Source organism: Salminus brasiliensis, chromosome 21, assembly GCF_030463535.1.
Source record: "Salminus brasiliensis chromosome 21, fSalBra1.hap2, whole genome shotgun sequence".
NCBI classification, from domain to species: Eukaryota; Metazoa; Chordata; class Actinopteri; order Characiformes; family Bryconidae; genus Salminus; species Salminus brasiliensis.
The window spans coordinates 23,316,602-23,328,080 of NC_132898.1; the positions used below are offsets into that span (position 1 = coordinate 23,316,602).

Sequence of the window (11,479 nt, forward strand, 5' to 3'; positions counted from 1 at the left end):
ATTACAACAGCTTAAGTATAATAATACATTTATAAGTATATAAGTATATTTTATAATTAAGTATAATTTAGAGGTACTGTATACTTGACTGTACAATAATAATCTTAATATGGTCATTATTAATTACATCTATCTTAGATCTATCTTAATAAAGATAATACTTAATAAAGTAATTAGTTAATACTGTAACATCACTAAGGACAATGTGTCTATAATTACAGTACAATGTGTCTATAATTTACAATAACAGTAAACTGCCATCATGGGGGATGGAGAGATGGAGTGTTTTGGGGCGGCGGCCATCTACCTCCGCAAGCCAGATAAGGAGAGGATTGAGGCTCAGAACAAACCGTTTGATGCTAAAACAGCCGTCTTTGTGTGTGAGCCTGCTGAGATGTACCTGAAGGGTACACTGAAGAGTAAAGAGGGTGGTAAAGCCACTGTTCAAACTCTGTGTGGAAAAGTAAGTGAAACATGAATGACATTATGGTTCACAGTGTATGACTAGCTGAGAATCTCTGAACATTTGTAATGAATAAATAAAGATATTATAGTTTATTTTTATAGACGATGTGCAGCCACATTAACGTCCAACTTTCTTAGTAGTCATGACAATAAGATTACAAAGTAATTAACTCCATTAAACCGGTCTGTACATGTATGCTCTGCACAGTGCTAAATATCACAAGGTCCAGAGACCTACATTCATTTCAAAACTGTACTTATGTTTAATACTACATTTCTTCTCACTTCACAGACCCTCACAGTGAAGGATGACGAAGTCTTTCCCATGAACCCTCCCAAATTTGACAAAATTGAGGACATGGCCATGATGACCCACCTCAACGAGCCTTGTGTGCTGTACAACCTCAAAGAGCGTTACGCAGCATGGATGATCTACGTAAGTTTAAAACTGAAAGACTGAATAAGACTGTTTATAAATGAGAGGTTACTCCATGATAACCTTCTGTTCACATCTTCAGACCTACTCAGGGTTGTTCTGCGTCACTGTGAACCCCTACAAGTGGCTCCCAGTGTATGATGCAATTGTTGTGGCTGGATACAGAGGCAAGAAGAGAATTGAAGCCCCACCCCACATCTTCTCCATCTCTGATAATGCCTATCAGTTCATGCTCACAGGTATGATGTTTCCACTTTAATGGAAAAAAGGAATTCATGATTAAAGTAAGTCAATAGTTTTGTCAGTCTAATCTTCACAGACTGCACTTACAGTTTTGATGATTCAAGAAACTTGAATAATGACCGTCTTCATATTTTCATTCAGATCGTGAAAACCAGTCAGTCCTGATTACGTAAGTAATTCAAATATTAATATTTACTTATCAACTTTCACCAGTGCAAACTTTTAGTGGCTTTGAAGTGTTTTCTTTAAGGTACTTAAATCTACAGAAGATAAACGTTTTCCTTACATTTGGGTAATGGTACCAGTCCCCACAGACATGGGCGTTATTCTGTTTACAAATTTAGAGAAATGTGACTCTAACTAATATCTATCCCCAGTGGAGAATCCGGTGCAGGAAAGACTGTAAACACCAAACGTGTCATCCAGTACTTTGCTACAGTTGGCATGACTGGGAAGAAGGCAGAGCCTGTTGCTGGCAAAATGCAGGTAAATGAATCACTCTTTCAGAATTCACAGAGCATTGGTGTGAGAACTCCTCACTACAATATCTGCTGTCACCTCTAGGGTTCACTAGAGGACCAAATCATTGCAGCCAACCCCCTGCTGGAGGCTTATGGTAATGCCAAGACCATCAGGAATGACAACTCCTCTCGATTTGTAAGTGCAAACAGTGCTGAAATTGTTTCTATGTTCACAGAATATAATGAAAGCTATTCAGGTATAATAAATAAAACATATCTTCAATCTTCAGGGTAAATTCATCAGAATTCATTTTGGACAAACTGGCAAACTGGCCTCAGCTGATATTGAAACCTGTAAGTTTCACCAGGGGTATCCCAGTATGCAGTTGAGTTAATGGTGTTTACTCAATTCTATGATTTAACAAGGCAAATGTGCATGAAATGTCTGTACACATTGAGGGGAATTTGCAGTGGAAACAGAATAACTAGAAAAAAAAATTAACCTAAAAAATATGCAAGACTGTGATATACTGAATGACTCTGTAATGGCTGTAAAAGTAGAAAGTGGATGAGCACATGCAGTTGAATTTGGTAAAAGAAAGAACTCATGTATCAACAGATCTACTGGAAAAGTCAAGAGTCACTTTCCAGCTGTCTGCTGAGAGGAGCTACCACATCTTCTACCAGCTCATGACTGGACACAAGCCAGAGCTGCTTGGTATGGAATCTACTTTATTGGTCTCTTTAGAACAGCTGTACTCAGAAGTAGTTGGTCAAAAGACTGACTTTACTATCCTTCCACACAGAGGCACTGCTCATCACCACCAACCCCTATGACTACCATATGATCAGCCAGGGTGAAATCACAGTCAAGAGCATCAATGATGTGGAGGAGTTCATTGCCACAGATGTAAGCACAAGTTCACTAAACTTCATATTGGCATTATTAAATATGTGTCTCATCTTCAACGATCTATCCACTGTTTCACCAAATCCAGACTGCTATTGACATCCTGGGCTTCACCGCTGATGAGAAAATCAACATCTACAAGCTGACTGGTGCTGTGATGCATCATGGCAATATGAAGTTCAAGCAGAAGCAGAGAGAGGAGCAGGCTGAGCCTGATGGCACTGAGGGTAAATATAATGTATTGTCACAATAAAGGTCCCACTACAAAAAATAAACTGTTATATTTCAATTATTAACACAATCATCTTCTCTTCAGTGGCTGATAAAATCGCGTACCTCATGGGCCTGAACTCTGCTGACATGCTGAAAGCTCTGTGCTACCCCAGAGTGAAGGTCGGAAATGAGTTTGTGACCAAAGGCCAGACTGTACCTCAGGTAAGACGTTGTTACACAAGCCACACGAAGGGTTTGAAAAAGCAATAGATAATCAACTATATTTTTGGACTCTACAGGTGAACAACGCTGTCATGGCGCTTTGCAAATCAGTCTATGAGAAAATGTTTTTGTGGATGGTCGTGCGTATCAATGAGATGTTGGACACAAAGCAGCCAAGGCAGTTCTTCATTGGCGTGCTGGACATCGCTGGATTTGAGATCTTTGATGTAAGTATTTTTTTTTACCCTGTTCACTTCACAGTGTAAGATTTCTACAATGGAACAGTAAGGTAACATCCATATATTCAAACAGTTCAACAGCTTGGAGCAGCTCTGCATTAACTTCACAAATGAGAAACTGCAACAGTTCTTCAACCACCACATGTTTGTGCTGGAACAAGAGGAGTACAAGAAAGAAGGAATTGAGTGGGAGTTCATTGACTTTGGTATGGACTTGGCCGCTTGCATTGAGCTGATTGAGAAGGTTAGTCTACATAAAGTCAACAAGCTTCAATAGAATAGTAATAGTTTGACCGCTAGTAATGCAATGTTTCTCTGTCACTGCCACCATCAGCCAATGGGCATCTTCTCCATCCTGGAAGAGGAGTGCATGTTCCCCAAGGCAACAGACACATCCTTCAAGAACAAGCTGCACGACCAGCATCTTGGCAAATGTAATGCCTTCCAGAAGCCAAAACCAGCCAAGGGTAAAGCAGAAGCTCACTTCTCTCTGGTGCACTACGCCGGAACTGTGGATTACAACATTGCTGGCTGGTTGGACAAGAACAAGGACCCCCTGAATGACTCTGTTGTACAACTGTACCAGAAATCAGCAAACAAACTGCTGTCCTTCCTGTATTTAAGTCATGCATCTGCTGATGGTAAGATTGTGGAAAACATATTTAGACATCATTGACATTTTATGCAATGTACACAATGTCATAATTGTAACTGATTTTGTCTATAGATGCTGGTGGAAAAGGTGGTAAAAAGGGTGGCAAGAAGAAGGGTGGTTCCTTCCAGACTGTGTCTGCTCTTTTCAGGGTGAGAACAGCAACATAATACAAAATTATAAAATGAATACAAGAAGAGGCAGCATGTGTTAACAACAAAAAAACTCCAATCTGCATACATGTTAGCTGTAAACCTCCATGAAATAAAATGGCAACATAAAACTCCACAGGAGAATCTGGCGAAGCTGATGACCAACTTGAGGAGCACTCACCCTCACTTTGTGCGCTGCTTGATTCCTAATGAGTCCAAGACTCCAGGTAGATGCTCTCTATAATTTATTTTTTTGTTCTTATCTTCACATCCATAAATTAAACATACATGGTAACAATAATTCTTGCTCTTTCAGGTCTGATGGAGAACTTCTTGGTTATCCACCAGCTGAGATGTAATGGTGTGCTGGAGGGTATCAGAATCTGCAGAAAAGGATTTCCCAGCAGAATCCTCTACGGTGACTTTAAGCAAAGGTCAATTTCTTTGAATTCATCCAAGTCAAACAAGTTTCAGAATGAATTTTTCATTTTTACTAAGTTGTCGTTTTCAACACAGATACAAAGTACTGAATGCCAGTGTCATCCCAGAGGGACAGTTCATTGACAACAAAAAAGCGTCAGAGAAACTCTTGGGCTCCATTGATGTGGACCACACTCAGTACAAGTTTGGACACACCAAAGTAAGTGATGCTGTGCAGCTAAAATAATTATGATATTGTACAGTTATATTGTCATTAGTTCGTGTATATTCATGTACATTAATGATATTTTATGTTCGTGGGACATTCATTTCATATTCAGATTTTTTTTCCTACTATATGCCTATATGCTTGAGTGAACTAAATATCCTATATGTGAAGTAAATAGTAGCAGTGAACAGACACTTTCTAAAACAAAGCATTAGCAGGTAAGGAATAAAAAGTGGGTTTGTAATATTTAATTTTTTGCTGGTAGGTGTTCTTCAAAGCTGGTCTGCTGGGTACCCTTGAGGAGATGCGAGATGAGAAATTGGCTTCTCTGGTGACCATGACTCAGGCTTTGTGCCGTGGCTACCTTATGAGGAGAGAGTTTGTCAAGATGATGGAGAGGAGGTATATTTTAATGCAGAAAGATGTTACAAAAAACACAATAATAGCTCTAAATAAGGTGAATGCCTAACTGGGTCATGTTGAATTGCAGAGAGTCCATCTATTCCATTCAGTACAACATCCGCTCATTCATGAATGTGAAACACTGGCCATGGATGAAGCTGTACTTCAAGATCAAGCCTCTGCTGAAGAGTGCAGAGACAGAGAAAGAAATGGCTGCCATGAAGGAGAACTTTGAGAAAATGAAGGAGGATCTGGCAAAGGCACTGGCCAAGAAGAAAGAGCTTGAGGAGAAGATGGTGTCACTTCTTCAGGAGAAAAATGACCTGCAACTGCAAGTTACAGCTGTAAGTATTTAAAGTCAAGTTGGTCAACTTCATTGGAGTCTAGATAACTTAATATTAATCAATATCAACAAAACATGAAAATTAACAGGAAACCGAGAACCTCTCAGATGCTGAGGAAAGGTGTGAGGGCCTCATCAAGAGTAAGATCCAGCTTGAAGCCAAACTCAAAGAGACAACTGAGAGACTGGAGGATGAGGAGGAAATCAATGCTGAGCTGACCGCCAAGAAGAGAAAACTGGAGGATGAGTGCTCTGAGCTGAAGAAGGATATTGATGATCTGGAGCTCACCTTGGCTAAAGTGGAGAAGGAGAAACATGCCACTGAGAACAAGGTTAATATCTGTAACATAAAACTACAGTGTTATTCACTGCAAGCTCATTAAAATATATATATAGATATTCTATCGAATGTGAAATAAGTCCTACTGCACACTTTATAAAAATAGAGTTTCCTAATGTTTTCATAAAGGTTAAAAACTTGACTGAGGAGATGACTGCTCAGGATGAGAGCATTGCTAAACTCACCAAAGAGAAGAAAGCACTCCAAGAGGCACACCAGCAGACTCTGGATGATCTCCAGGCAGAGGAAGACAAAGTCAACACTCTGACTAAATCCAAGACAAAGCTTGAACAACAAGTGGATGATGTAAGACCTAACTAAAATAAAATAAGTGTAATAATGGACAGTTACGTCCCTTTGTTTAAAAATGCAGTTCATGGTTTTCATAAATTACAGCTTGAAGGTTCACTGGAGCAAGAGAAGAAACTCCGTATGGACCTTGAGAGAGCCAAGAGGAAGCTTGAGGGTGACTTGAAACTGGCCCAGGAGTCCATAATGGACTTGGAGAATGACAAGCAGCAGTCTGAGGAAAAGATCAAGAAGTATGTATCAACAAAGAGTACTGAGGACAAACAAATCAACTGACAAAATATGATGCACTTGAATAACTTGAATAACTTAAATGCATTCTCAAAACAGGAAAGACTTTGAAACTAGCCAACTTCTGAGCAAGATTGAGGATGAACAGTCTTTGGGTGCTCAGCTTCAGAAGAAGATAAAGGAACTCCAGGTAAATCATCTCTGGAGAATTTTTGGGGGAATTTGGTAACATTTGATATTCTGATTTCAGTTAATGTTTAAAGAATGATTATGTTTTGTCCAGGCCAGAATTGAGGAGCTGGAGGAGGAAATTGAAGCTGAGCGTGCAGCTCGAGCTAAAGTTGAGAAGCAAAGAGCTGATCTCTCCAGGGAACTTGAAGAGATCAGTGAGAGGCTCGAGGAGGCTGGTGGTGCCACTGCTGCTCAGATTGAGATGAATAAGAAGCGTGAGGCTGAGTTCCAGAAGCTGCGCCGTGATCTAGAAGAATCCACTCTGCAGCATGAAGCCACAGCTGCTGCTCTCCGCAAGAAACAAGCTGACAGTGTTGCTGAGCTTGGAGAGCAGATCGACAACCTTCAGAGGGTCAAACAGAAGCTGGAGAAAGAGAAGAGTGAATATAAGATGGAGATAGATGACCTGTCCAGCAACATGGAGGCTGTGGCAAAAGCAAAGGTGTGTTTATTTGACATTTGGGTGAAAAGCTCAACTTTCTAAAATGGAAATGAACTGTTTTATCCACATCTATGCAAAACCAGGTTTGATGGAATGTGTCTGAAGTATTGCACAACATAAAGCATATGGGACACACCGCAACATTTTTGAATGAAAAGCTGTAATGTAAGGTGTCACTGTGTTTCTTCATTTCATGTACACACATAGGCAAATCTAGAGAAGATGTGTCGTACTCTTGAGGACCAGCTGAGTGAACTCAAAGCTAAAAGTGATGAACACGTCCGTCAACTGAATGACATCAGTGCACAAAGAGCACGACTTCAGACTGAGAATGGTAATTAGAGCCACAATAACAATAATAATAAGAGGTGAAATAATTCAGTGCAATCTGTCATTTCTCAACTAACCTGCTCAAACCTTTTCCAAGGGGAATTTGGCCGTCAGCTGGAGGAGAAGGAAGCACTTGTTTCTCAGCTGACCAGAGGAAAACAAGCTTACACACAGCAGATTGAGGAACTCAAGAGACAAATTGAGGAGGAAGTTAAGGTACTATTAAAATGCAGTATTGCCAATTTGACCCAACTTTAACACCCAAGCACCCATTTTCACAAATTAATTACTGAAAAAAATGGGTGCTAAATTTTAGGCAAAGAACGCTCTGGCTCATGCTGTACAATCAGCTCGTCATGACTGTGACCTGCTCAGAGAGCAGTTTGAGGAGGAGCAGGAGGCCAAGGCTGAGCTTCAGCGTGGAATGTCCAAGGCCAACAGTGAGGTGGCTCAGTGGAGAAGCAAATACGAGACCGATGCCATCCAGCGTACTGAGGAGCTTGAGGAGTCCAAGTAAGCAAATCCTAAACAATAACAAAAAGGAAATATCCATGACAAATGAACGGAATAAAAACATAACCGTACTTGGTCTCTTCAGGAAAAAGCTTGCCCAGCGTCTGCAGGATGCTGAGGAATCTATTGAAGCTGTGAACTCCAAGTGTGCCTCTCTGGAGAAGACCAAGCAGAGACTGCAGGGTGAAGTGGAGGACCTCATGATTGATGTTGAGAGAGCCAATGCATTAGCTGCAAACCTTGACAAGAAGCAAAGGAACTTTGACAAGGTGAAGGGCTTGCCAAATCTTCATTAACCATCTACATGTTAAAATGGACACTTAATTATACTTGTCATTTTCAGGTGCTGGCAGAATGGAAGCAGAAGTATGAAGAAGGTCAGGCTGAGCTGGAAGGAGCTCAGAAAGAGGCTCGCTCTCTCAGCACTGAGCTCTTTAAGATGAAGAACTCATATGAGGAAGCTCTTGACCAGTTGGAGACCCTCAAGAGAGAGAACAAGAATTTGCAGCGTATGTACCTCAGAAATGAACACAGAAAGATTATCTCTAGAGCTTGGTAGATCTTAAATAAGAAACATATTCCTCTTACTTCTGCAGAGGAGATATCTGATCTGACTGAACAGATTGGTGAGACTGGAAAGACCATCCATGAACTGGAGAAGGCAAAGAAGACAGTGGAGACGGAGAAATCAGAAATCCAGACAGCTCTTGAGGAAGCTGAGGTGAAGTTTACACAACCTTAATGAGTTTGAGTTGCAGGAATCTGAATTTGCAATTTACCAATATTTTACATCATTTTTCAGGGCACACTTGAACATGAGGAGTCCAAGATTCTTCGTGTCCAGCTGGAGCTCAACCAAGTAAAGGGTGAGATTGACAGGAAGCTGGCTGAAAAGGATGAGGAGATGGAGCAAATCAAGAGGAACAGCCAGAGAGTCATTGAGTCCATGCAGAGCACTCTGGACTCTGAGGTCAGGAGCAGGAATGATGCCCTCAGAGTCAAGAAGAAAATGGAGGGAGATCTTAATGAGATGGAGATTCAGCTGAGCCATGCAAACCGTCAGGCTGCTGAGGCCCAGAAACAGCTCAGAAACGTCCAAGGACAGCTCAAGGTGAAGGTCCAGTGTGTTCTTGCAATAATGTTTAAACTTTCAAGCTTAAAGCATACAATAATCCCGATCCCCTTTATGTCAGGATGCCCAACTGCACCTTGATGAGGCTGTCAGAGGACAGGAAGACATGAAGGAGCAGGTTGCCATGGTGGAGCGCAGGAATAACCTGATGCTGGCTGAGATCGAGGAGCTGAGATCTGCACTGGAACAGACAGAGAGAGGCCGCAAAGTGGCTGAACAGGAGCTGGTGGATGCCAGTGAACGTGTGGCACTGCTGCACTCTCAGGTAAGTTCAACAATCTTAGAACCTTACATTTACTTTTATAATCATCTTCAAATGATTAAATACTGTTTTCTTTTTCTACAGAATACCAGTCTAATCAACACCAAGAAGAAGCTTGAGGCTGATCTGGTTCAGGTCCAAGGTGAGGTGGATGATACAGTCCAGGAGGCCAGAAATGCTGAAGAGAAGGCTAAGAAGGCCATTACTGATGTGAGTGTTTAACTACATAGATCTTCTGCCCATGTGATTCACAATGACAACACTAAACCCACTTCCTGGCTCATTCTTTAGGCTGCCATGATGGCAGAGGAGCTGAAGAAAGAACAGGACACCAGTGCTCATCTGGAGAGGATGAAGAAGAACCTTGAGGTTACAGTCAAAGATCTGCAGCATCGTCTGGATGAGGCTGAGAGCCTTGCCATGAAAGGTGGAAAGAAACAGCTCCAGAAACTTGAGTCACGGGTAGGTCACACACTTTATACAGTTATATTAAAGTTACTTCATTATTTTTAATTTCTTTTGGTTTAAATTGAGCAAATTTTGTATTGCAGGTGCGTGAGCTGGAGTCTGAGGTTGAAGCTGAACAGAGACGTGGTGCTGATGCTGTTAAAGGAGTTCGCAAATATGAGAGAAGAGTGAAAGAGCTCACCTACCAGGTACAGAATTAGCTTGGTAACATAGAGTAGCTTAAGAATAAGTATTAGATAAAGCAAAGTCTAAAACAAGGACTTCCTTTTCAGACTGAGGAAGACAAGAAGAATGTGAGTAGACTGCAGGATCTGGTGGATAAGCTTCAGCTTAAAGTGAAGGCCTACAAGAGACAGGCTGAGGAAGCTGTAAGTGTGTCACTGTACGACCTGCATCTTTCAGCATACAGATATTTTACTCACAAATTAAAAGGGCTGTCTGTAACTCTCACAGGAGGAGCAGGCCAACACTCACCTGTCCAGGTACAGGAAGGTGCAGCATGAGCTGGAGGAAGCTCAGGAGCGTGCTGACATTGCAGAGTCCCAGGTTAACAAGCTGAGAGCCAAGAGCCGCGATGTTGGAAAGGTAAACTTCAATTGAGGAATTGTCCAGTAACTTTTTAGGATCTTTGTTCAAAAAACATCAATGGCATCAATATTTTTAATACTATAAACTACATATATATATAAAAGAAAACATTTCACACTAAAATTGTGTACAATTATTTAAACTATTCTATGCCCATTTTCTTAATATAATCTTAAATAATCAATAGGAAACAACAAAATCCTAAAAACGTATATCTAAAATGAGGAATAGCTGCACGTATTGCTGTTCCCAAAATAAGAACAGTAACCTCTAAAACTACTTGGTGGTTCCTGGCTGCCCCCCCCCCACCCCCCCCACCCCCCCCACTGAGTAGAAACAATTCAGCCAGTTTGCTCTGTTCTGCATGTAGTTACCAATTTGTAATCCATAGGGTGTTATAAAGGTCACAGAGCATTATGGGTTAAAGCCCTATTCCAGCTCCAACCAGGTATCTAGTTATTGTTGTCTAAAAAGCAGAAAATATATATTGATCCCAATGTAGCTCTTCCTTAAGTCTATTACATTTATAACATAATAATAATAATAATAATAATAATAACTGTTACTAATATACACTTTGTAATGTGAAGTTTACTAATATTACATTTAATTATTTTCAGGGCAAAGAGGCAGAATAAAGGACGATGACCAAGTCACACACCAACAAGCAATCATATAATATGAGTTTCTTGTTTTTTGTCCTTAAATAAAGAATACTTGTAAAAATCCTACTGCTCAATCACTTTCATGTGTCAGCTTAGTTTTGAGCCTGATCCTTTTACTAAATCACTCATTTAACTAAATGCTACAAAACAACTAAATTCACATAAAATCAAGTATTCACATACAAATGCTGAAAATCAACTGGTTGAATGCTTATGTTCAACTTCACACAATGGTGCTTTTTAAAATAAAGAATAAAAGGTGGAGTGCTGGAAGAAGAATATAACTTCTGTACAAGGTTGACTTATCTAGCACAGAAGCAGTGCTTAACTGGACAAGATGAAAAATGTCACAGACCCAGCCCAAGGGATTTTGCAATAAGTGCAAATGAGGATAATATAACAGAATAGTAACTAGAAAGTCGCCTGGATACTGTTTGGACATGTAGTGTACACTATATAATAGACGATGAACTTGAATCTTGCGTATCTTAGCTTTGACCAAAAATTTACATTTTTGTAACAGTAAAGAAGCTATAAATCCAATAAGTGCTTTACCTTAGATATATCTGTACAATGCTCTT

The 11,479-nt window shown here is 40.4% G+C and overlaps 1 protein-coding gene across 1 annotated transcript; it reads left to right on the forward strand.

The window, feature by feature from the left end:
* The first annotated feature begins 262 nt into the window (after positions 1-262).
* LOC140542906 (myosin heavy chain, fast skeletal muscle-like) lies at positions 263-10,871 on the forward strand. The gene is made up of 39 exons (XM_072665861.1): positions 263-463; positions 758-901; positions 984-1,140; positions 1,286-1,313; positions 1,522-1,630; positions 1,709-1,801; positions 1,896-1,959; positions 2,225-2,323; positions 2,412-2,515; positions 2,604-2,742; positions 2,832-2,950; positions 3,028-3,177; positions 3,263-3,433; positions 3,524-3,830; positions 3,932-3,993; positions 4,133-4,220; positions 4,310-4,427; positions 4,510-4,633; positions 4,908-5,044; positions 5,133-5,388; positions 5,477-5,719; positions 5,857-6,033; positions 6,124-6,269; positions 6,367-6,457; positions 6,551-6,940; positions 7,148-7,274; positions 7,368-7,486; positions 7,587-7,783; positions 7,869-8,052; positions 8,127-8,292; positions 8,380-8,504; positions 8,586-8,894; positions 8,977-9,180; positions 9,262-9,387; positions 9,469-9,639; positions 9,729-9,833; positions 9,918-10,013; positions 10,099-10,230; positions 10,854-10,871. Exons 1-39 carry the CDS (start codon positions 263-265, stop codon positions 10,869-10,871), a joined length of 5,796 nt encoding a protein of 1,931 aa, XP_072521962.1.
* Positions 10,872-11,479: the final 608 nt, after the last annotated feature.